General features: G+C 34.1%; 1 protein-coding gene across 2 annotated transcripts in view; it reads left to right on the top strand.

Moving 5' to 3' along the window:
* Positions 1-25730, top strand: part of LOC129219361 (cadherin EGF LAG seven-pass G-type receptor 3-like) — a 238112-nt gene that overhangs the window by 193659 nt on the left and 18723 nt on the right. For both annotated transcript variants that reach the window (XM_054853735.1, XM_054853736.1), the window contains exons 7-10: positions 3490-3591; positions 4329-4454; positions 14836-14926; positions 23141-23424. In XM_054853735.1, the coding sequence (XP_054709710.1) occupies positions 3490-3591; positions 4329-4454; positions 14836-14926; positions 23141-23424 (603 nt within the window). The remainder of the gene's footprint in view (positions 1-3489; positions 3592-4328; positions 4455-14835; positions 14927-23140; positions 23425-25730) is intronic.

Raw genomic sequence — 25730 nt, 5'->3', positions numbered from 1 at the left:
AACTGTGATTCAAGATTTTTTTCCCCTCAATGAATGCGAAACAAAATGCTTGACCTATAAATTGCGAGTGTTTGATCTTAGGAATCCGACTTACATAGTCACGCTTTAATTAGCAGTGCCATCTAGAGGGAAGTTTTGTAATGATTTGTTTGTCTTTTTTTTTTTTTTTTTTTTTGAACTTGTATATGCTCGTCACTTTAAAAAAAAAAATACCAGGGGGCGAGGCAAAGGTTATAAAATGAATGCAAGTTATGCATAAAAAGATGTCGCTCACATACAAATAAATATATTATTTTCTCGAAGCCAAGAGAGCCATTGTCCCCTCCCTAAAATGACGGTCCAGGAGTGGTAAGTAAAGTGAATTCATCAGTTGGTTTTATGTTAAAAAAAAACTGATTGCTTCGTCAAACGGCAATGGAGACGGCAGATCTTGTGCCCCATGGCCTCAAAGTTTTCCCAGTCCAGATAGTCCTCCGAACAGGCAAATTCATGACAATGGAAAAATACAGATAAAATACAAAATTTGCAATTTTGCTTTTCATAAAGCTGACTGAATAATGTGAATACTTTTTAACGTAGAAAAAAAAAAAAAAAAAGATTAATAGCGTTACGAAGGTTTTCAGCGATGTTTCTTGCCAAATTTATGATGCCTTCAGTTAATACGTCTTTTTTCCTCTTTGTCGACAAAGGCAATGCATTTTTATATACGGTATTCTCTCCTTTAACATTTCAGCTCGTGATGATTTTCCTGAATTAATGCTTTTTAACCCCTTCCCCGCGAAAATCAGATTTAATAAAATTCAATAACGGACAAACAACTAAATAATGGGACAACAGGGATCACTCATGGCAAAGGTATCAATGCTTCTTTGTAGGAGGCTACGGATGAATTTCATATTTCTCGCTTCACATAACACAAGAATATCACTACTGTAATGTGTTATGATTTGTGTTTTCAATAAATACCTTTTCAGATTATTACACGATACTATTTTAAAGACGTTGGCTGCAGATTGGATAAATTAAGTGTTTTTATTAAAAAAATTGTTAAGCAATATCGCCATTGAATCAAAGCAAATTAGTTAGAACACTCGTTCACACTTTTTTTTTTAAACTACTCAACAATTTTTTTTTTCAAATCCCTTTAGTTAAAATACTATAGGCGTTTATACAGAAGGTTTCGAAGAGGAGTACTACCGGGTTAAATGCTCCGTGTATTGAAAATAGTGAGGTTTGGGAACTGCTCTTCATAATTTAGATCTACTGTTTCTACAATGTAGTAAAATTACTATAGAAGTTTAATTTTAAATAAGTTTCAGACTGGTAGAATCTTAACTTTTTTTTCGTATGCAAATGTAGACTCGTTGGTTTATGCTTTGTCCGTGTGAAACAAAAGTTATGATCAGCTTCAGAAAAAACGGGGCGAGGCATGTTTTATTATTTATTTAATTTTCATGCTCTTTTAATCAGTTTATGTTGTACAACTACTTTGACGCTTAATGTTTTACAAACCATTGTGCTAAAGATGTAGAAATTATAGAGCTTCGTGTTAAATCTCGAAACTTATTTCGTCATGCATTGATAAAGAGGCTTTTTCACCCATAAAACGCATATATGCAACGTAATAGTAAAATCTGTGCAATAATAACTCGTTTTTGTCAACTGTTTTTTTTTTTTTTTTTTTTTTAATTTCTTCATAAAGGTGAACATTTTAAAAATTTTTGATTATTTTTTTTTAAATTGTTTTCTTTAGAAGGAAACAATTTCGGTATTTTTACATTTTTACGAGTAGTTCACATAAAATAGACAATGTAATATTCCTTTTTTTTCCCCCAGATACATTACTACTGCCTATCATTGATACATTACTACTGCCATTTATGTAATTAATTTATGAATGGATGAGTGTGAAAGTTTTGTCTTTCACTTATAACATTGAACTTACATCATGTAATGATATTTTAATGTTTTTTAAGTTTCTTTTTCACCATAATTAGTATTGAAAAGTCGTAAAACTTATCCATTAACTTAATGATTTTGTGTTTTCTTGACTATTCCAATTTTGCATAACATGAAGAATTCCTAGTAAATTGAGGTTGTATAATTTGCTGCATAATTTATGCTTTGATTTGACTTTCTACATGTTATAATTTTGATTTTTTATCAGAACCAGTAATGATACCACCCGGCCCGTTACGAATTCCCTTGTGGCCCATTACCGTTAGACTTGTTACTTATGACAAATAAAACCTAGTGGTTCAATAAGTGAAACTGCTCTATTACGCTTTTGATAAATTTATTTCTTGATTATTTAATACATTTAAAAATTGTTGCCATTATTTGTCAAAAGTTTGTATATTTAAGTGGTCAACTTTAGGAGAGCCTATTACTGAGACATATCAAATTTAGTATGCTCATTACCGGAGCTTAGAGAAAGTTAAAATTTATTTTCTTACAATTTAAGGTATACTTTTGATGATTTTGTGTATAAAATTTTTTATTGTGACTGACTAATGTCCTTTTAAGGACATCATTACTGGTGCTTTATTCAGGCGCTGTTTAACTTCACAACATACGAACTGTCCTTCTGTTACTTATGAAATTGACCTATGTGCTGTGTTAAATATTATGATATTAAAATAGAAAAATTAAAATGAAGTTGATCATATAGCTGTTTATTTAAATAGTTATCCATTGAGCGGAGAGCATCAGCATGTGTATGAATGAGACAACTTTGAATTTATCGACCCTGCTCATGAATAATAGATATTTTTGACCTCTTTTATTCATCAATACGTGATTATCTGCGATGCTCCATGCGTATTTTTTTTTTTTTTTCAATCTGGAGCTCATTTTAAATAAGATAATAGATGAAAGCATTAACTTACTCTTTACTTTCACATGTTATGTAAATTTTAGCTTCCTTGTATATTAAAATCACTTTTACTTTTTAAGAACAACGAATCCTTGTAGTCTTAATTCTGTTCAAGATTCCCTCCTTTCATTGAGCGAAATTTTGCAAATTTCATTAAGAAAAAGCGAATAGAAGTTGAATAACTCTTAGAGTTGTAAGTTTTTTTTCCTTTGCTTTTAAAGAGAAAAAAAAAGTTAGCTCTTAAAATTAGTAGCTTAATTTGTAGGATTAACACACAAATGTGTCCTAAAAAATTCAAAGACTAGAAATGACAGTTCATAAAAATATAATGAAGTTGAAAGAAAGAAAACATTTAATAGGTTTAAAGCTCGGAAGAGAGGTGGTGAGGAATTTAATGGGTGCTTTGTATCAGTTTTTGTTCTTATGAAAAAATTTCTGCTGCAACATTAAATTAGCCATTTAAACTTATTTCCAGTGCTTAAACTAAATTGTCGTTGTAGCTGATTTTGTAATAAATGGATTCCAGTACATATGTGATTACTTTTTAATTATATTTCCTCAGTGTAATGTGTTGTCGCAGTCTGGAATCTAAGACTTTTTTTTTCCTTGTGTAGCATCTACTAGCTTTTGAAAGCCGTTTGGAAGGTCATGTAATATTAGCTGCTGCTTTGGACTACGAGACGTTGCCAAACTTCACAGTATCAATTAGAGCTCAAGTAAGTGACATTTTGAAGCTACATAAACATTATAGGGCCCTTCCATGCAAAAACTGCTCACACGTGGAGTTAATACATTTCAGTAAAAATAAAGATTTAAAAGGACAATGGTAAAACTTTTTTGCTTAAGGAATCACACATACGTTTATAATTTCCTAAACAATAAAATTTTGATCATTTTCTTTATGAATTGTCAGTTTTAATAAAATATATTAGCTGTCATATGCGGGGCAAATGTTCGCTTTTCCGTGAATGGCTCCCTTGTGCTTCTTGAAGTTATTCTGCTACAACGATTGATTTTTTTTTTCACAGTTTATAAGTAGTTTAAAGTTTATAAGTAAATAAGTTATAAGTATAGTTTATAAATCTATAAATTTTGTCATAGTTTTGTTGCGTCTATATTTTTATGTCTTTTAATCTCTCAAAACATGAGTGCGATTCTTGAAAGTAAGTGCGATTCAGTGCATATGTTCTTCTTCAAAATCATTACATGTCAACAGTGTTTTATAGACAAGAATCCTTTGCGAACTGTATTTCCTTAAATTCTCTAAACTTGAAATTCCTCTAAAACCTAAGATGTTCCACTTTTTGATATTTTTAAAATGGCAGAACTTTCAGAAGTATTATTATATTTGTCATAAACTTATATTTATAAATATTTTTAGAAAAAAACAACCCATTTTTCCGACAGAAAGCAATTTTTTTATAATTTGTCGGGAAAAATTAATTTCTTTTAGGATCAAGGAGAACCTCCTCGAGTATCAATCACTACATTGACTGTATGGGTTCAAGATGCCGATGACCAAAATCCGAGATTCTTATCAGAGAGATACAAGGCTGTTCTCCCTGAAATGCCAAGACCCGTAAGTTCATTAAGTTCATAGTGAATTTCTTGTTTGGAAAATAGAATATAACCGTTACATAGTTCAAATTCCGAAACTTAAGTACTGCTGCCTTAAAGCATATTATTTACAACTGTAGGCTAATTTAACTGTCTCCAGCCAAATGAAGGTTGGTAGAGATAAAGGCTATGACTATTTTTCGAGAGTGCATACGAGAGAGAGGAGGGGGGGGGGGGGAGCGCATGGTTCAGACTGTACGAAATTTGGGAATTAGGGGGGGGGGGTTACTTTTTGATAGGGTTTTTTAAATCTCATTTTGAGAAGACTTCCTCGTTCTCGGGGCTCCGTAGCATTAGGCTAACATTTGATCCATAGCAAAATAAAAATAAAAAAATAATTAACTGCCTCAGTTGACATATTCATTTTTAAAATTTCAAGCGACTATAGTAAAATAAAACGGACATAGCTTGATACTGTAAAGTGGCAATGGTTGCGTAAAGCCCTGAATCGCAAAATAAGTAGCGACACATCCGCCCTCTTGAAGCTAAACATACTTTCTTCTATGTCTGCTATGGTGAAGTAGCGCATTTTGCTTCGTGATTGTGGTGTTTCTTGATTGGGGATTAACATAGAGTTAATAAGATTCCACAATTCAGAAGCAAAACACGCTACTTCATCATAGCAGCCTTAGAAGAAAGCAGCGTTTAGCCCCCGAGATGGCAGACGTGTAGCTACTTATTTTTCTTTCTGGGGCTTTAGGGCTACGAGCAGCCCAGCAAGATTTTAGATCCAATCGAAGAAGAGTAATATTAACTTGGAATTTGCCCAGATACATTGTTTGTTACAATGCCTAAAAGTACTATATCTTTCGAATTCATTTGCCACACAAACTACATTGAATACCTACCACGACTTAAAGAAGGAATTCTGTGGAGCGATAAACATAAATGACCTCTCGAACCTTCATGCCATAATGCTCTACTTCCAATTTCAGTCATATTTTGTAAGGTTATCGTACTCTGATATCTGATACACCACGCGAAATGCTCGAATCATGTCTGCTAAAATGCTGGTCACAATTATTAGAACAAGCATTTTGTACGGAAGGACAAGGGGCTATTCAATGTGCAAGTAACCGTAACAAGATAGGCACACCTTCAGTAGTCTTTTTATTAAAGAAAAGGCGGCCATGGTATAATAGAAGAATGGATTATAACGCATGAAATGCCGCTTTTTGTGATCACTCACGTGTCATAATACAATAGGTACTTCGGGATTTGCTGACTCCTACGCTTCCAGATTCATTATAAAGAAATTATAAGATCGAGAGTGAGTAATTCAAGAAGAAGGTATTGCTCTTCCTTAAATTGACCAATTAATTTAAAAAACTCAGCTGCCATTGAACCCGAGGAAAGATTTAGTGGGATGTAGAGGAAGGAAATTGATTGGGAATATTGATTCCTAAGAAGAGCTTCTTTTTTCGTCGTAATGTGAAAACGATTGCTTGGCAATCCAAATTATGTAATAGTCATCGAAAGTTCTATGTTCTGTGTTCCTTACAGAAGTCAAAATAGATAATTTTCTACATTTTTAAGGACAATGTTTTCTCACTTAACTTTTTTTGTAATTTATACTACCCAGTGTTTATTATTTGTTTGTCTCATTTTTTTTAACTTTAAAGTATTTTACAACCAAACAAAAACCAAGCAATAAAGTTAAAAATATTAAGTGTATATCGCTGTGTTTGAGAACAAATCAGTTAAAAGTAGTATCCTGTAAAACATTGATTTTCTCCAATACTGTTTTTGAGACATGTGCCGCTATTGTCATCGGGGAGAGCAATACCATAGTGATGCATTTGCTCTCAGCTCATGACTTTATTTTGCATAAAAATGTATAAAATACCGCATTATAATGCAAAAAAAAAAAACTATATTGTTTGTACTCTATCGATGAGAAACACTCTTAAATTGTAGAGAAAGGACGGTGGCCGCAACGTAAAATGAAAAATCGAAATTGGTTTTAGGGAGCGATGAAAAGTCAAAATTGCGTTCCTAATACTTATACAGCATCAAGAAGGATTTTTCAATGTGTCATTGAAGCGGTATTTAATTGGTTATTTTAGATAGATCGGCAATAAAAAAATAAGTAGGGTCACGACTACGATAATGCAACAGTACTTGAGCCGCCCCCAATATTTTTCTTGGTGCTCCATTGCATTTTAACGTTAAAACCACGCCGCACTTGTAACGCATTTTTTTTTTTTTTTTTTGCACTCATTCATCATTGTAAGATAAAGGTACCTGACAAAATAGCATTCAATACCCCCCCCCCACCTCTTTTGTATTTTAAATTTTAAACTACGACACATTTTCACGAGGATTATACTTTAAAAGTTATTTCTCTTTCTTCCCCCCCCCCTCCCATCTAATATGTAAACGCTGAGAATTTTAAAAACCACTCTAAATAAGCCTTATTTAAGAAAATATTTCAGCTTTACCATTTCTAAAAACAATTAGAATCTGTTTTCAATTCTTTTTCTGGTTGAGTTATTGAAATGGTTTCTTTTTGTTTTGCCTCATCGACTTTGTCTTTCCGCCAACCTAATCCTTTCGTGCTTACGTTTTGTTCCTGAAGGAAAGCTTCCGAACATAGTTTGCATTCCTGTTAGGTCTTTTATGTTTTATTATTTTCTCATTGTTTATTTGCTTTACCCTGTATTTCTGCTACTTAAACTGTCGATTGTTCAGCTTAGCTGCTTTTGTCAAGTATCTTTTCATCCATAAGCTCACATCTAATGCATTGAAAACGGCTCCCTTGTAAGCTCTTGAAAATTTCAATCACATTTTTCATCTAAGCTAAAAGTTGGTTATTTCCTTTTTCGGTTTCCAAATAAATGATATTTTTCTGATAAATAAGTTGGGGTCAATTCAAGCAAAGGGAAATAGAATTTCAATGTTTTTACTTTAGACCCTTCGGAAGAACAGATTGATAATTTTTATGCGTGCTGTCCTAGACTGCACTTTCTGAGAGTAACATGTTATGAAAATTTCGACTTTATGAATGTTTGTTAGTGAATGAAATCACGTTTCCTTCTACCCCTTGGAGTTACTGGAAACACCCCATTTGTTTTCTCATATGAAATTGAAATTAAAACTCATAAATAAATACTTTTAATAACCTTTCCATAACGAGTAAAACGAGTTAAATCTAGCTAATTCGTATTTGTAGACCTGTTGGAGAAAAAAATCAAAGACCACTAAATTTTAAAAAAACAACTAAAAGTTAGTCATTTACTTCTTCAATTAGAAAATAAATGACATTTTGCTTTTAAATAAGTTATGGTCAATTGGGGCAAAGGGAAATAGTATTTCAATGTCTTCACTTCAGATCCTTCCTTTTCTATCGGAAGAATAGACTGATAAATTTTTATGCGTGTTGTCCTACACTACTTTCCTGGTATGAACATTTTGACTTTATGACTGTTTATTAGAAAATAAAATCACGTTCCCTTTTACCCCCTGGGGATAATGGAAACACCCCATTTGTTTAATCATGAGATTGAAATTAAAATTCATAAATAAATGCTTTTAATAAACTTTCCATTAAAACGAGTTGAATCCAGCTACTTCGCATTTGTAGCCCTGCCGGAGAGGAAAATGAAAGACCACTAAATTTTAAAAAACAACTTTTTTCACAGTGTCGTCCTTAATCAATGATGACGCTTACACAATTGTTTAGAAGGACTCGGAAATCTCAGACTCTTTTACATGTTACGTAGTCTTCACTCTTCAGTAGTTTTGTTTCAAAAATTACTACAAATGTAGTAATAGAGCTTGTTTCCATTTACTACATGTTTCCTTTTACTGCAACTGACCCTAAATCGAACCAAAGTTATGTTTGTATACTGACATGAAGTAACGAAATTCATAAAATGAGAGGATTACAAAGCATTTTTTGATGCTTAAAAAACATCTTGAGCTGCATAAATGTAGAAATATTCGCTGATCCCGCTATTTCCGCGGTCATGCATTTCTACCCCGATTGTTGTAGAAAATCCGTTATTCCTGCTGTGTCGATAATCGATTTTATGCTACATTTAGACGTAAAATAAGAGTTTAATAAGCAGTTGGTGTAATTTTAGTTGCCCAATAAAAATTGCAGCAGTTTCGTTTCAAAAAATATTTTACGCAGATAAGACATATAAGTGGTACAAATTTAGGAGTGTTTTTTGATTAGCAGTAATATTTCTACACATTCCATATTTCATCTCTTGTTGAGCAACAGGTGCCACTGAGTTTCTCTTTCGACATTTTTCCATGCTTCTTTGAAATGCTTCTATTTCATGCACGGTTCATCTTCATCCCTTCATTTCTATACCCCCTATTGACCGCAGCCGGATGCTGATTCATGCTACCTGACTACGACTTCCGTTTTCACCTGTCGTAACTTTTTACTTGGATATTTCTTGTATTTTATTTCAGCCTCCAACTAGCGGAACGCTCTGCCGCAGTCTTAAACCTTTAATTACACTTTATGAAAAGACGCTCCGTCCTTTTGTCTGCTCAAGTGTTTCCTTTGTTTTTAAGGCAGATTTTTGCATCTGTTTTTTTTTTTTTATCTGTAGTTCTTCTCAGAATAAAAAAGTAAATAAACAGCAGGAATAGAGGGATTGCTTATAGAGAATAGCAGTTCAAATGAGGGCTACGGAGTCGGAGCGCAAATGACCAACTCAGACTCCTTTCCTACAGAATCACTCTGAATCCGACTGTGCTGTGCTGCAGACAGACTCCGACTCTAGGAATTTTAAAAACCTACGACACCGACTCTTTTATTTCAAAATCACTCCGACTCAACAAAACAACTCCTACTCTAGGACTGTTAAAGCCTCCAACTGACTCCTTTACCCCAAAATCAGTCTGACTCAGACTACACAACTCCGACTCCGCAACCCTGGTTCGTACGAACTCATGTGGATTATTTGTTCAACGTTTATTCTGAAATCATTTATAAGAGTCTGACTGTGTAAAGGCCAGGCGCTTGGTTTTTAACTACTTTTAAATGAATTTAAAATGTCATATTTCACTGTATTTTCAACTCCTGGCAGTTATAAAAAACTTGTGCCTAGAAGTGATAAGTGGGGACGATTAAAAAAAAAAAAAAAACAAGGAAGAAAGAAACAGTTCAATTTTTGAATTTAAAACCATGCTTATCTAAATAATATATGATGCTCTTTTGTCCTATTGTACCCCTTGTTTTTTTTATGCTTAAATTCTGTTTTTTTTTTTTCCTATGAACTCGGATAAAATTACCTTCAGTTGCTTAGCAGCGACTCGCTTTGGTTTCAGATTGTCAAATGTTGAAAAAACTAAACTATTAGAAAATTCTTGCATATTGGTTTTTTGCTTATACGGTAGCAGCGCAAGAAATTCACAAGTAATGGGGGGGAGGGGGCTGTGTATACCAGCTCCTAAACTATTTAATAATGCATTTCCCTTTTTTCTAAAGTTTTGTGCTGTTCTCCAAATGAATACTTTACTCTGTACATGTACAAAGAATGTATTGTGGGGCTTTAGTAACTTGATGCTTGACCTTGGACTGACTCATATAAGAATAGGTTGAAAGAGGAGAGATTTTGAGTTAGGTGCAACACCAATAATACCCAAACCGGGTTTTCTCGACCCTATTCAAACAAATTTAATTGTTTATGCCTCAGCGAATCGGAAGTCAACTTAACAGAGCCAGACTATATCGATTACATTATTTTCATCATATTTGACCTTCTTGAATAAATTAAACGGCACTAATCGTTTTTATTTAGAGGCACAACCAACTCAGAATTTCAACTGCAATACAGTTCAAATTCTGACTTAATTGTTGAGCTGAATCTGGGCTATTCAATATCTTTTCAATTTTTTGTGTATCAATAAATAGGCGTATTCCCTGCCCCCCCCCCCCAAAAAAAAAAACATTTCAGCTTGATTAAAATGTGTTATATCACTTTAACTTTAATTGCTACACGCTTAAAGTTTAGTAAGATAATATAAATTTTAATAGGGGTATTAGTACTAATCTGACATAAAATTTAAAAAAACCACTTAAGGTAATTAATGATCGCGCTAAACATGTTTTTATTTAGAATGTTCGCGAAATTTAAGCTCCACCTTTGCCAAAAATACAGCCTTAAATCATCCTCACTCAACATTAAGTTTGTTTTAATAGAAACAAAGAATTTTTTGTTTCCATGTAGTATCACGCGATACTACTCAAACTTTTATCACAATCAAATCCTCGTTTTGCAAATGTAACCATGTATACCTTTTGCTAGTACAATCGCGTACCCCTTACAGATTACTACATACCACAAGTGGTACGCGTACCACCGACTGACTACTGTTGAGCTAAATTAAGACGAACAGTCTCTTTTGTTTGACATGAGAAAAAACTATTTTAGTCGTTTCATGGCAGTTAATACAATCAAAATTGATATAAATTAGCAAATCAACATATCTCTAGCAGTAAAGCTACAAAAATATGCTGTTATAGGAAATAAAAAACAAATCAGTATTTTTTGCTATTTTATGGATAATTAAGCTCCGTAACTAATTATGTGTAATAACTGCAACTGCAAGAAGATTTTACACGCAAGTTCACTTTTTTTGCGTATCCGTATACAAAGAGCCTCAAACAACTTGAACCATCTGAATGAGAACACACATTAATATACATGTGTGCCTATTATACTATTATTCGGCCCATAACCATATGGTAATATTTGAAAAGTAGAATTTTGTTTCTCCCTCCCTCCTTCTAATCTTGTTTCAATTGTGAAAAAAAAAAAAAAAAAACAGAGTGTACAAATTTTCACTTCATTGGGACAACTTCTATGGGTGCCTCAAGCGCCTTGAAGTTGGAGAAATCCTTGAAGTGGAATGAAAATTAAGAAAATACTAATAATGCAGTAGTTTTCTAATATTATTGGATCTTACCCCCAGGTTGGGAATCGCTGCTCTAGTGCATTAATGGCATTTTGTAAAAAATATTTAACTGCTTCATAAGTAAATGCACGAATTTCATTTCAGTTCAATTCAATTTATTTTATTTCATCAGGGAAATATATTTTATTTTACAAATATGCATTTCGCATATGAAATAAAAGAAAAAGAAAAGAAATTACAAACAGAAATATATTTCTCCCTGTCTATATGAAAATCCCTGATTGAGTAAGTGGGAGTAAAGGCTATACAATAGCCTGACTAGCTCTGTATGAAGAACTTGAGACCTAGCCCGTCAGTTGAAGAATCAGGGATCAATTTCTTCCCTCTATTCACCCCCCCCCCCCCCATTTGGAAAGGTAATTTAATTTCATTTGGTGGCGCAGCAAGAATTGACAGTAGAATTTATTTTCATTAGAACAAATAGAAACCACTAAGTATTAATTGATGGTTGAAGACATTTCGACAATAAATGGAAAATTCTTTACTTTTTAGCATTCTCTTCCATTTTACCCTGACGAGTGTTTTACCTCATTCCTGTTCTTCAAGAAAAACTGCCGAAGACACGCAACAGCCCGTTCTCACTCACGAGAGTGGTTTTGCTTTAGTGGCGACATCTATTAAGGGTTTATGAAACTAATACGACGGTCTCCATGCTCACAAGATCGGAGTGCAAAAACTTATATTAATGGTTTTCGCAACAAAATAACATTTTTTTTTATAAAATATTGTACGTTCTAATAGCAATGCTGAAAGAAACGCGGATTAATTTTTCTAAAGCAAATCTTTTGCTAAATCTTTTTTGAAATAATTTTATAATTATTATTTGCTTGAAATTATTATCTACAATTCAAGAACATCGTGAACAAACATGATGTTTAATACTTATTGTTCGCTTACGTTATCAGTTTTTGTTTTCAAATTATTAGAGTTCATGTTGAAAATTTCCAAAAAATATGATCAATTCTTGATTGTTTATAAAAAAATTAATTCAACTGTAAGATTTTTTTTTAAACCTTTATTTTTATATTTATGTTTCCCTCACCTGTAGTTCCTTATTCAAAAATGTTTCATCTCTGACTTCAATTTCTATTAGTAGATTAATAAAATTTTTAAAATATTTTATAAGATTACTTTATGGATGATTAATTTGATACTTAGGCACTGATTTATTTAACTTCCATTGTTTTTCCGGTCTGTATGTTGCTCTGACCGAGTGAGAAATCAAATTTTTTATGCCTTCAGTTCTAATTGCGAAAACAGTTTTAATTATATAAAAAGTTATTAAAAGACCCTATTCTGTTTTCCCGGTAGTTGTTTTCAAAGTTGAATTTGTATATACACAATTGGAAAAAAAAAAGTGTTGAGAGTTTGAGAAGTCTAACATTTTTTTCAAGCATGACCAACTGCCCTCCCCCCCCCCCCCCACCACCAAAAAATAAATAAATAAGTAAATAAAATAAATGATTAAAACTCCCAACTGGCACTTTTTTATGTCAAAATGTTAAATTAGTTTGAAGACAATATCTGATTAAGATTGTGAATTTATTTAATGTCATAAAAATCATGAAAAAAATAATCTTCAGATTATCAGAAATTGGAATCCGTTTTGACATCTCTCAAATAAAATCAAATAAAGATACAATTTCAAGTTACTCTGAGCAGAAAAAAATTATAATAATAATAAGTCAGTGCAACCGAGCCGAAAAACATGATTTTTGAGCCGCCTCTGCGAAATTGGAATGGAACTGGTTTCGGGGTAAAGGAATCGGGTTCGGAGTCTTTAAAATTCCAGAAACCGGAGTTGCTCTACCTCCAAATCCAGAACCTTGACTGTATGAGGTTGAAAATGCCAACTTAAATTCGAAACTAATGATTTTCAAAATTAACTACAGAGTTTCAGCTTATAAATATATACGATGAAATTTATATGAACTAAGCGTGTTATTGGGACATTCAATGTTAACTCAATATTTCACCTCAATTTATTTTGAATCACGTTCCACTTCGCAAAGAGTTATCTTTTTTTTCTTTTCTATGATAGACTTACTATTAGCAGTGATTGAAATCCTAGACTTTTTTTAAATTTTGTTTTGTTTTTCTGTAAATTTCTTTTACTCATGAGGGGGGGGGAGTAGGGGGTCTATCATTTAATTTTGAGTTGGGTAACATTTTAGAACTTAGTACAATATTTATTTCTTTATTTTTCGCAAATACAGTTTCAAAACATTCTGAAATGCATTATTCAGTGAAAAATGTTTCATTTAATAACATGAGTAAGGAGGCGGCAAAAATTAAATAAGTAAATAAAAAATGGCCGAATATTCGGTATTCTGCCAAATCACCGGAAGCATGCCAATAAAATCATGACAAGAAGTTAAAAGTAAAGTTTTTAATTGTGAACCAAATGTAAAGATTTTTTTTCTTGCCATCACTTTAATTTAATCAAAAATAATAAATATTTAGCAGGAAAGTATGTTTTATACTATATAACTTAACCAGTAAAATATAAATTGTGTTTTCATTGCAACTTTGTTAAGCATGTTTCATTTAATAACAATAATAACTTAATTTAATTTTAAAAGATAAATATTAAACATGAAAAAAAAAAAAAAATTACATAATCTGTAACTTAATTGATAGCGTACGTGTAAAATGATTTGGTGTGTGTGTTTGAATAAGCGTTTTTAATCCTCTTGTACATTTTTCAGTGTTAACGACAGTTTAACACTGAGAAAAGTTCTCTAATTTAGTGAACAAAATTTTCAACATCATAACTATTTTACATGTTTTAGTCTTTCCATATTTTTAGTGTTTATTAATGATGAATATTTTGCGTTGAATATGTCTTGTCTTTTACATGCTTTCGTTAAGAAAGCATTTTAACATCTAAGTTTACAAGTTGATGCCACAAGCGGCCTGTACGGGGGGGGGGGCGAAGAGGCAACTGTCTTCTCACTTCCAAAAGTAAAGGGGTCTTGCTACCTCACTTTTTAGAGTTAAAAATTAATGATCGATTGAACAATGAATTTTTAAGGCTAAATTCATTGATTTTACGAAAATAAAACTAAAAACTCTATATAAATGAGTTTTTCTCATCTTATTTCATAAGAATTGAACTTTGAAATGGAAGGGGAAAGTCTATGGCGGCCTTCAGTCCTGGTTTTTGAATCCATATTCCACATTTCAAAAATTTAATTTAACTAAAAGCTCGTAATACAGCCCAATTTTTGCAAAACAAAAAAACAACTTTAGCGGCCACGTCTCCTAATCCCACACTTCTTTTGACCCCCCCCCCCTTTTTTGGTGCACCAACGCCTATGAGTTGATCATATTGGAAATAAGAAACATAGTCAATTTTCTATGTTTTTTCATTTATTTCATAATTTACTCTTTCTACTTTTCAGGGCACGTCACTGGCGATATCTCCAGCTGCGATTAAAGCTGAAGATCCAGACGAAGGAATACAAGCACCTATTCAATATACATTCAACTCAGGTATTTTAGAATTGAACTCATCCTTTGTTTAAAGGCAAAGCGTAAAAAAAGAATAACACTGCGCGGCAAAGAACAAGAAAATGTTCCGACACTTGCTTGTTTCCTTGCTTGTTCTTGTGTAAAATGACTCTTTGAACCCGAATATGACCACCGTTTCCCTCATCGCCACTACTTTTTTAGAGATAATGCTCCCACCCCCCTTTTTTTCATTTTTCGACAGTTTCATGGCACTTTTTATAGTCATTTTTATCTGGGGGGGGGGAAAGGACCATTATATTAACCGTTAATTAGGAACTAGAGTGGTAAATATTTCAAAAGCATGACCAATTGTCATCACTCATTAGAGGTATTCTTCTCTAAAATTTTTTTCAAATCATCAAAAACAAACTTTTTTTTTCTGATTTTTTCCCCGACTTATTTTTCGGAGTAACACTAAGTTTCGACTTCATTTTCATGAGCCACAGTAGCGCAGCGAAGGGGGAAGGGTGAAAACACCCCCCAGAGCCATTGGTTTTAACATAAATGTAAATTCTAATACAGTAGTTTATGCATATGAAAGGGCTGTTTTGATCAAAAAAAAAAAACCTTCAGAAGGTATTTTTTATCAAAAAACCCCTCTCCAGAAGGTATTTTTCATCATAAACAGAAAACCCCCAGAAGGTATTTTTGATTAATAAAGCCCCTCCATAAGGTAGGGTCTGGTGGGGGAAAGTGGTCAATGGGGTAAAGTGGTCATAATTCAAATAAATGGTTATACCTTAAAAATAAATGTTCGAATGAATGTGAAAATTTTATTTTAGAGTAGTGCAGTTAGAAACTACATTTTGAATACAAAATTTTACAACTGGCAAAATTTTATTTGGTAAAAAAAAATATTTTGAGTGATTATGAATTTTTTAAAAATATAAACACCTTTTTTAACTTCCTTGGGAAATTTTGTTTGTTTGAATTATGAACAGATTGACTGCACAGGAAGCTTCCTACATGTCTCAAGAACTCATACTCATTAGCAGTTAGCTGAATCTCTTTTGAATAATTTTTTAGAACAATTTTAGTAAGATGGGGTAAAGTGGTCATAATATTAGGTTTAACGAATATTGTTCTTTTAAAATCACTTAATCTTTAAGTATAAGGCAGGTATCAATTAAATATTAATTTCACTTAATATGTATTGTTTTTACAGTAAACAAGGTTAAATATATGAGTATATGCACATGCATACACATATACTCCTGTAGGCACGTATATATACGTATTCACATAAATGCACCAATAAACACGTATTTGGGTATCTCCTAGTATTTTTTATCTATACAGATATACATTCGACTATACACGTATATACCCGCTTATACTCGTACATATACGAACACTTATATACTCAGGTAGACACGACGTATATACACGTACATGCTCGAGCTGACACTTACATACTAGCATATGATATACATGCATGCAGGGTGAGTTTAAACTCTTGGGCAAATTTTTAAAAGGTGTTAGAGAGGAGGATAAGAAGTAAGAATCTTAAGAAACATATGGCCACAAACTAAACGCTGACGCGCTACATGCACGCAAAGCCAGAAACTAATGAATGCAAAACCGGTCACAAATTTATTACAAAAAAAAGACAATTTTACACAACGACTTATGAAAGTTTTAAGTCATTGATGAAACTTGCGGCCGGCATCTGTAATACATGCGTCGTGATCACTCTGTTGCAATTACGAGACTCTTGAAAAACTTTCATCAGTCGCCTTTGTTGCAATGCGTGTATTAGAGCTGCTACAGGCCTTACTTTTTAACAACTGTCTAAATATTTCTTAAGAACTAAAATGTCGGGTAAAATCATCTTTGTGTAACTAATTTGTGACCTGTTTTCATTCCATCGATTTCTGGCTTTGTGTGCATGTAGCGCGTCAACGACCATAAGTTCCTTACGATTCTTTGCTTCTTATCCTCCCCTTTCACATCACTTAGATTTTGCCCAAGATCTTGGATTCACTATGTAAGCATACATGTATATTAGCGGATATACTCGTAGATATACGTGGATACATGTACTGATGTTTACACGTAAATGTACGTATATACGTCTAACAAGTATATAATCGTGTTTACACGTAAGCATACGTATATACTCTTGCTTCCATATATATATATATATATATATATATATATATATATATATATATATATATATATATATGCGTGAGTAGGCACGTACCAAACACGCACTGGATATATCCACGAATTAACTCGTGTATACCCGTATATGTATGTACAGATGGGGGACAAAATAATATGAACACCTATGAAAAAGTATGCCGTATTTCACACCTATAGTACAGCCACGCCACCTGCAACAGAAGTCTGCCACCTGGTGAGCGTGAGGAGGAACCTATCAGTGTCTCAACAGTAGTCACAAATGTTGCGTGCTTGGTTCTAAATTTCTGTAATAAGTTGAGATGTCAGACCTTACAGAGTTCCAAAGAGGAATGATTGTTGGGACGCGTTTAAGTGGAGCTTCGGTTACGGAAACAGCAAAGCTTTTGGGGTGTGCAAGAGGTACGGTGTCAGAGGTTATGACAGCATACACGAAAGAAGGTAAGACGACGTCTTCAAAGCACCACAGTGGCCGAAAGTCAAAGCTTGCTGATAGGGATAGAAGAGCTTTGAAGCGCATAGTAGCCCGAGAGCGCAAGCAATCCTTATCCGAAATAACATCTGAAATGAACAGCCATCTCCAGGACCCCGTTTCAACAAAAACTGTCAAAAGGGAACTTCATGCTGCGAACATTTATGGCAGAGTGGCAATTCAAAAACCCTTGGCGACAGCAACTAATGCTTTCAAGCGACGCCAATGGTGCAGAGACCACAAAGTTTGGTCCCCACAGATGTGGCAACAGGTAATATGGTCAGATGAATCATTATTTACCCTATTTCAGACTACCGGGCGCGTTTATGTCTGGCGAACGCCCTCAGAAGCCTTTAATCCTGAATGCCTCTTGCCGACTGTGAAGCATGGGGGTGACTCAATTATGGTATGGAGTGCGATATCTTGGCGTGGTCTTGGGCCACTTGTTATTCTGCATGGGCGTGTCAAATCTAATCACTATCTGAGCATTCTAGAGGATCATGTCCATCCGTTTGTCCAGACTGTGTTCCCTGGAGAGCGACCGCTCTTTCAAGACGACAACGCCCCCATACACACTGCCAGATGTGTCCAAGAATGGTTCGAAGAGCATGACAGTGAAGTTGAACATCTCGCCTGGCCCCCTCAGTCTCCGGACTTAAATATTATTGAACATTTATGGGGATATTTAGAGTCCAAACTTTGTTCCCGATTTCCACCTCCATCCGGACTTTCGGAATTAGAGACCATTCTGCAGGAGGAATGGCTTAATATTCCTTTAAATGTTGTCCATGACCTTTATGCATCTATCCCCCGTCACATTCAATCTGTTCTTCGATCAAAGGGTGGTCCAAATCCCTATTAATAAAGATTTTTCCTTATTTCACAGGTGTTCATATTATTTTGTCCCCCATCTGTAAGTACACTACTGGCCGTTAAAATTGCTACACCAAGAAGGAATAATCTGAATGAAACAAAATTTTGCACACGTGATGGCAACATTGACACTAGAAAACGATTACAAAATGAAAGCAAAATGATCATTTATTACTGGAAAAATCTCACATGAATGGAGGTTTAAGTACCCTGTTGCGCCACCTCTAGTTGGAATTTAAGAACCGATACGGTCGAGCATTGAGGTACAGCAGTTTCGTACGATGTCTTACGTCTTCTCGTACCACAGTTGCTGTAAACGCGCCACTAATTTGATCAAATAAACAGGCTGTCCAATTTACCGTCTCAAGTGATCCCAGATATGCTCAATTTGTGACAAGTCACAAATCGCAGACCAGAGCATCACGCAGACCAGAGAAAGTGATAATGCGGAAGAGGAAATCCCTTTACACCCTTGCTGTGTTTGACCGAGCATTGTAATGTTAAAAAATATTTCCTGGGAGCCCCGTCGTGAGTGCTAACACGTATGAGTTTGATCGAATTAGTGGCACGTTTACAGCAACTGTGGTACGAGATGACGCAGGATATCGTAGGAGACTGTTATGTCTCAATGCCCGATTGTTTCGCTTCAAGTACATCGTACATTCACAGCTAGAGGTGGCTTTACAGGGTACTTAAACCTCCATTTATTCGAGATTTTTCCAACCATAAATGATCAATTTGCTTTAATTTTGTAATCACTTTCTAATGTCAATTTTATTATCACGTATGTAAAATTTAGCTTCATTCTGGCAATTTCTTCTTGGTGTAGCAATTTTAATGGCCAGTAGTGTATCTATGTACACTTATATATGCGTATATGCGTCGACTATACACATATATACTCAGAAACTCAGGTATGCACATATATACTCGAGATACATGTGCAAACACGCAAATGATGTTCGTTTTGCGCGTATATACTCGCATATACACGTGACTCGTATATACTCGTGTAGACACGTATACACTCCTGTAGGCAATCACGTATACATGCTTATACGCTCGTGTATACGCGAATATACTTCAGTAGGCATATGCATGCATATATCTCATGTATACATGTATTTATTCATATATGAACATGTTTACTCTTGTTTAAACGACACGTATATACTCGTGCATACCCGCATATACTCGTACATGTACTTGTAACTATAAAAACAACCAAAATATACAAATAATAGGGTTATTTGTAACAGTTTTGTAGCTGTTTTTAACTATGACCACTTTACCCCATGCTATGACCACTTTCCCCCACCCCATGGGGTAAAGTGGTCATAAATACAAAGGGAAATGAAAATGTTATAAAACTACTTAAATCAATATTTTTTTTCCTGAAATTCAATGTACGTGTTCTTTAATAATGCAATGTAAAATAATAACAAAAAAAATTGAAGTATTTAAAGAATTTATTGTATTTATTATCCACGTAAGTTGAAAACCTACGATTTTATGACCACTTTACCCCACCAGACCCTATTTCTGACTGCGCTAGTGATGAGCCACATTTTCACGTTGTAGACTTAAAAGAAAACAAAATCTTGGAAGCATCGCAAGATGCAAACGAGTCGCATCGTAGATCTTCAGTTAAGAACTTTCCAAGGGCGCCCAATATGCAAAATTGTAAGAGGGGGGGGGGGTCAGATATTTTCCCCATGGCTTAGGAGGGTATTTTCTCCATGGAAACCGAGTTCAAGACAGATTAGTCATTAAAATATTTCATTTTTAATAACTTATTTATTAATGTCTGGAGAATAATTTTTTTTACATTTTTGCAAAGAAAAAAATACCAAAAGCAAGAAAGTTCTAATTTCAAGGGGGAGGGGCTTGAGCCCCCCCTTGCCCCCTATATGGGTGCCCTTGGAACTTTCCCATATTATTTATAGTTATTTAAGTTACATTCACAGACATAATTAAGATTAAAAATGAGATTGAGCATTCTTATTATAACATTAATGTTTACTAATATGTTTCTGAGAGCCTACCGCCTCCATAGTTATTCACTTCTTGCTGTAATGATAAACGATGCTGTATCAGAAGTCTTTTTATTTTCTTTTGCTGCACAGTAGCAATACGCGCTATTATATAAAGGTGTAATTACATATTTTTTTTAATTACAATTTACCAAGATTTTGAACAAACAGTGTTCTTGAACCACGAGCTTATCGACACATGCTTTGAGTTCACAAAAATTCGCTTTGTGTGTAGAAATGGACACGGCAAAACTAAGTAATATTGACAAATCACAAAATTCTGAGTTTGTCGCTTAGAAGATCTGGTGACTGTAATTTTTCGAAAAACAGAAGAAATGGTTTGTCTAAATTTATAGCCTTTCAGATCTACTCAATGGAATAAAATACTAATAAGTTAGAAAATAAAACCGTGAAAGTAATTGCGAAAATAGCTGCCAAGTTATTGAGAGGCCGAATATGTGTGAAGTTTTTTCAAATTTTATTAGTAGTTTTAAAATCAACGCTGAAAGGAAATAAATATTTTTGTACTAATTTAAACAAATTTAACTCACATATGATCAACATTGAACTACATGAGCAATACCGCCGTGGGTAGGTAAACGGCAGTATCCACAGAATTGCGTTTTCGAGATATTTGAAGAAAAGCGTTTTGGATTCACTACTAACAATAGGGAAATATTGGAGTGAGACTTTTTTTTCACCCTTTTTACTTCCTTTTACAAAAAAAGGAAGTATTGTACTCGCGAAAAAATTTTCACTCAAAATTCGGCCTTAATTTCCATTTTGCTCACCCCCCGAATTAATGTTGAGTTTTTTTTTTTTTTTTCCGACCCGACTACACGTGGATTAGTGCCTAAGAACGTATAGACACTCGAAATATCGATTTTGACATTCCCCGAGTTAATTACAACGACTTTTCTCGTGACGTCCGTATGTGCGGATATGCGTATGTGTGTATGTATGTCGCATAACTCAAGAACGGTATGTCCTAGAAAGTTGAAAATTGGTACGTAGACTCCTAGTGGGGTCTAGTTGTGCACCTCTCTTTTTGGTTGCATTCGGATGTTTCTAATGGGGTCTTTTGCCCCTTTTAGGGGGGAAGTCATTGTTAATTTCGATGTAAACTCAAGTGCTGTTATAATTTGGCGGACACTTGGCGATTTATCGCCAGTATTTTGGTCGCCAAGTTTGTTCACCAACTTGGCGACCAAATTTGGCGTTTTTTTTTAAAATCTGGTTTCAATTTGGCCACTGTTGGTGATATTTAGGGAGTAAACTATTGAATCACACTAAAAATGCCAATGATGGGGAAATGACATTAAATTGGAGTAAAAGGAAGTCATGTGATGCACACATCAGCTCGTTTTCAACAGAAACCAAATAAGAAAGTTTGTACAATTAAGCGAACGTACAATAAAAAAAAATAATGAAAAATTTACAGTTACTCCTCTTCACCGGTCCTCGGCAAAATACTTTTTCAGGTGAAATAAGAAATAACAACGTCAAAAAGCACAAATTGCAGATTACTGCAGACACTTGTTTCGGCGTTACAAGGAACACCTTTTTCAATGCAAAAGGAAATGAGCTTATAGATGAAAAGACATCCGATTCATCCATAAGCTCATTTCCTCCAGCATTGAAAAAGGCGTTCCTTGTAACGCCGAAACACGTGTCAGCAGTAATTCTGCAATTTGTGCATTTTGACGTTGTTATTTCTTACTTTACTTTTCAGCACAAAGGTCTTAAAATAAATTGTTGAGGTTTCTACGCCAATTAGGCCAGTTGAAGGCAGTTTATCTTGAGAATTAATCATAAAGATCTAACGCGTTAGTTTATTCTTATTTACTATCGAAAGATAATTTTTACAATTGAGGAAAAAATGGCGGCCTTGACATAAAGATCACGGCGTGGTAAGATTAGCGGATAGGGCGCTGGATTCCGAAATGCTGCCTAACATCCTACATGCGGACTACGTACTCATAAAAAACTTGGGTTTGAAAGTGTTGGCCGTTAGCAGTTACTTTGGATGCAGAGTACTGGATGGAGACTTCCGCTCCCCTTCAGTACTCTACGGAGGTCTCAGTAGTCCACTTGCCACGTCTTGGCGTAGCATTTAAGCTCGATGAAATGGATTATACAGGTACATGCAGGGTGCTGGGTGAAAGTACCGCGATATTTGGATCCAGAACTCATGTCCCGGAGTTTCGTGTAGTAATCAACCTAGTTGTAATTCTTTCCAATTTTTCTACCCTAGTTTGGCTTCACTAAAATTATTTCTTTAATAACAGATATGGAATGTATCATTTAAAAAGCGAACGTTGTGACTGATGCTGGGAAAATATAGGGATGAGTGAATAAAACATTCCAGTTTTTGGAAATTTTGGATAGATTGTTTCCATTTGACTTCGCTTTTAATTTTTTGAAATAAATTTTAGCGTTAAATTAACAAAAAAGAAAAATAGTAATAATATTTTTTATTGAATCATTAATATGGATGTAGTCTTTAAATTTCTTTTTCCCTAATTAACTCTGCGGATAAAAATAAAAAAATAAATAAATAAGAAATAAATAAAGATTTTTTAGCACGAGCTGTCCCGAACTAAAACTAATCAAAAATTATTACATTATTTTTAAATTAAAAGTTGAAAAAACATTTTTTTTCTTACATTTTAGATTCTGCTGAATACTCATTTTTTGAACTGAACCGAAGAACTGGTCAAGTCACAATTCGAAAAGCAATGCCTGATGACACCCGACTTCCTATTACATTGGTCATCAAAGCAACGCAAATGGATAATCCCGATCGTTACTCTTTGACTACTTTAACCCTGGAAAGTGATAACATTTTGCCAGCGGACTTGAAATTTTTACAGACAGAATATGTAACCACTGTCCTTGAGAGTGCTCCTGTCGGACAAGTAGTAATAACTGTCCACAATACTAAGCTCAATGACAAAGTAAGTTTTTTTTTTTTTTCAAGTGCGTTTTAAAAATGTATCGTCAAAAGAAATAATAATAATTTCAATCGCTTTTCACGCATTTCAAATTATATTTGCTCCTGACAGTGAATTGCCAAAAAAAAAATAAATAAGTAAATAAATAAATGGTAATCATGACTGTCATATTGCATAGTTTTTTGTACTTTTGAGATTTTTTTTATGCACGAGGCAGCGAGAAGCAAAGGGATGTAAGTGGCAAAAAAAAAAAAAAAAAAAAAAAAATGGAGATAACCAGTACAAATGGAAGGTGAACCTCTCCTGTGTCTTGGGGAAACAGATAGTACTAGTGGCACTGGTAGGTGCTGTTATACAGCATGATATAGGGAACTTTTCAATGAAAGTCTTTCTAGAAAGTCTTTTCTTATATTTAAACGCGTTTTACTCAAATTTTAAAATGTACATCTACATCCCTTTGCTTCTCGCTGCCTCGTATGTCTACAGAAGGTCGAGTACAGTTGATAAAACGACTTTAAATTTTCGTAGGTGTGAAGGCACACACACATATTTTTATAAACTCTCGTAGTTTTATGTAATTTTTTAACATTTGATATTATGTTTTCAATTTTTATAACCAAAATTTTTCATTGTTCTTCATTACCTTCACGCCTAAGAGAATAACCTTGAGCCATTATATTTTGTTCCAATTATTTCATTATTAATTGTGCAGTAAGAATTTAGATAAAGTTCTTAAACAAAGCAAAGATTATCATTGAACAGATGTTCAGTCATGCACGACGATTGCGTGCAAATGAATGGACGGATGAGCAAACGTGGTTCCCCAATTATTGTACTCATCGTGATGTTCAATCTCAAGTACGTGGACTTACCCATTATTAAAGCAGCAAAAAACAAATAAATAAATAAGTAAATAGCAATGATAATAATAAAATAAAATAAAAAAAAATAATTTGAATTCTGAAATTTTTAATTCAAATTATATTTTTCGCAATCACGAACTGAGACAGGACCCTACTCATTGGAGTTATTGTTCCTTGAAACGGCTCCTGCCCCCCCCCCCCAGCCTGCCTCTCCTCCTGGGCGGTTACGTGTGCATAGTTGTGTGTGTGCGTAGACCTGTGTGTATGCACGTAAGCGTGTGTGAGTGTATGTGTGTGAAGTCGTGTGTGTGCGTAGACCTGTGTGTATGCACGTAAGCGTGTGTGAGTGTATGTGTGTGAAGTCGTGTGTGTGTATATGTGTGAACGTGCCTGTGTGTAGGACATGGAAGCCTCCAACCATGAGAAGCGGATAGCTCAAAACCGGAGCAGCCGCGCTGCCAGTAGAGGACGGTGGGCGGTGGTGCTGCAAAGACTTCTGGTCCAAGTTGAAAAAGGCACGGACACTAAAAACGGTCAAATGAGAACAATAAGCAATCGTGATTGCTCAATAAAAATTAAGTTAATCGAACAATCAACAGTTAACGTAAAAGAAATGCTGCATTCAGTGTTATTTAAAATTACTTATAATTTATTCATGTCCTTAGTCCTATTATACTATGTGCGTAGAATGAATAAGATTATCGTTTCCCTTGTATGGAGTTTTTAATTACAAGTAATTTAACTGCTATGTAACAAATTAAAATGAACGAAACTAGATCCAAAAGAGTTCACAAGCCAAAATCGCGCAGCTCAAAAAGAGATTATAAAGAAACATAAAAAATAGTAATAAATACATAAAAACATAAAAAAACATTTAAAAAAAATAACTTTCTTACAAGTGTTTAACGACACCTTTTTGCCGTTAGTATAAGAAAAGGGATTTGAGTGTGCATGCGTCGCTGACCTTCATCAGTCAATGTAAAATATATGTAAAAACCGGTCGTCGAGTGTCCAATCTTAACTAGTATTCCATTATCTTTGGTAATACTTCCTGCACGTTTGATGCACTTTTGAATCCATTGGAAGCCCTGGAATCCTATTTTTTCAAATATAAACCTTAAAGCGGCTACTACTTAAGCACTGGCTACTAATGATGTTTTACCTTGATTGTAAAACAATACAGGCAAAAAAGGCAGCTGTCCTCTCTTCCATCCAGATCTTCAATTACTATTTCATAACAAGACTCAAATGCAGTCGATGACATTGCAAAGAAAATGAACAACGAATCTCAGAATTCATCTATTTATATTTTTTTCGTCATCATTACGGACGAAACTGTTATATGCATTAAAAATGAAGTATGTACGGGAAATAGGTAATGGTTAAGCAGTAAAATTTCAAAAAGTAGTTTTACGTGCATATTTTTATCGAAAAGCCTCTATTCAT

Source organism: Uloborus diversus, chromosome 3 (genome assembly GCF_026930045.1).
Source record: "Uloborus diversus isolate 005 chromosome 3, Udiv.v.3.1, whole genome shotgun sequence".
In the NCBI taxonomy this organism is placed as follows: Eukaryota; Metazoa; Arthropoda; class Arachnida; order Araneae; family Uloboridae; genus Uloborus; species Uloborus diversus.
The sequence above is the reverse complement of the archived record's forward strand: the minus strand, read 5'-3'. Positions and strand labels throughout refer to the sequence as shown.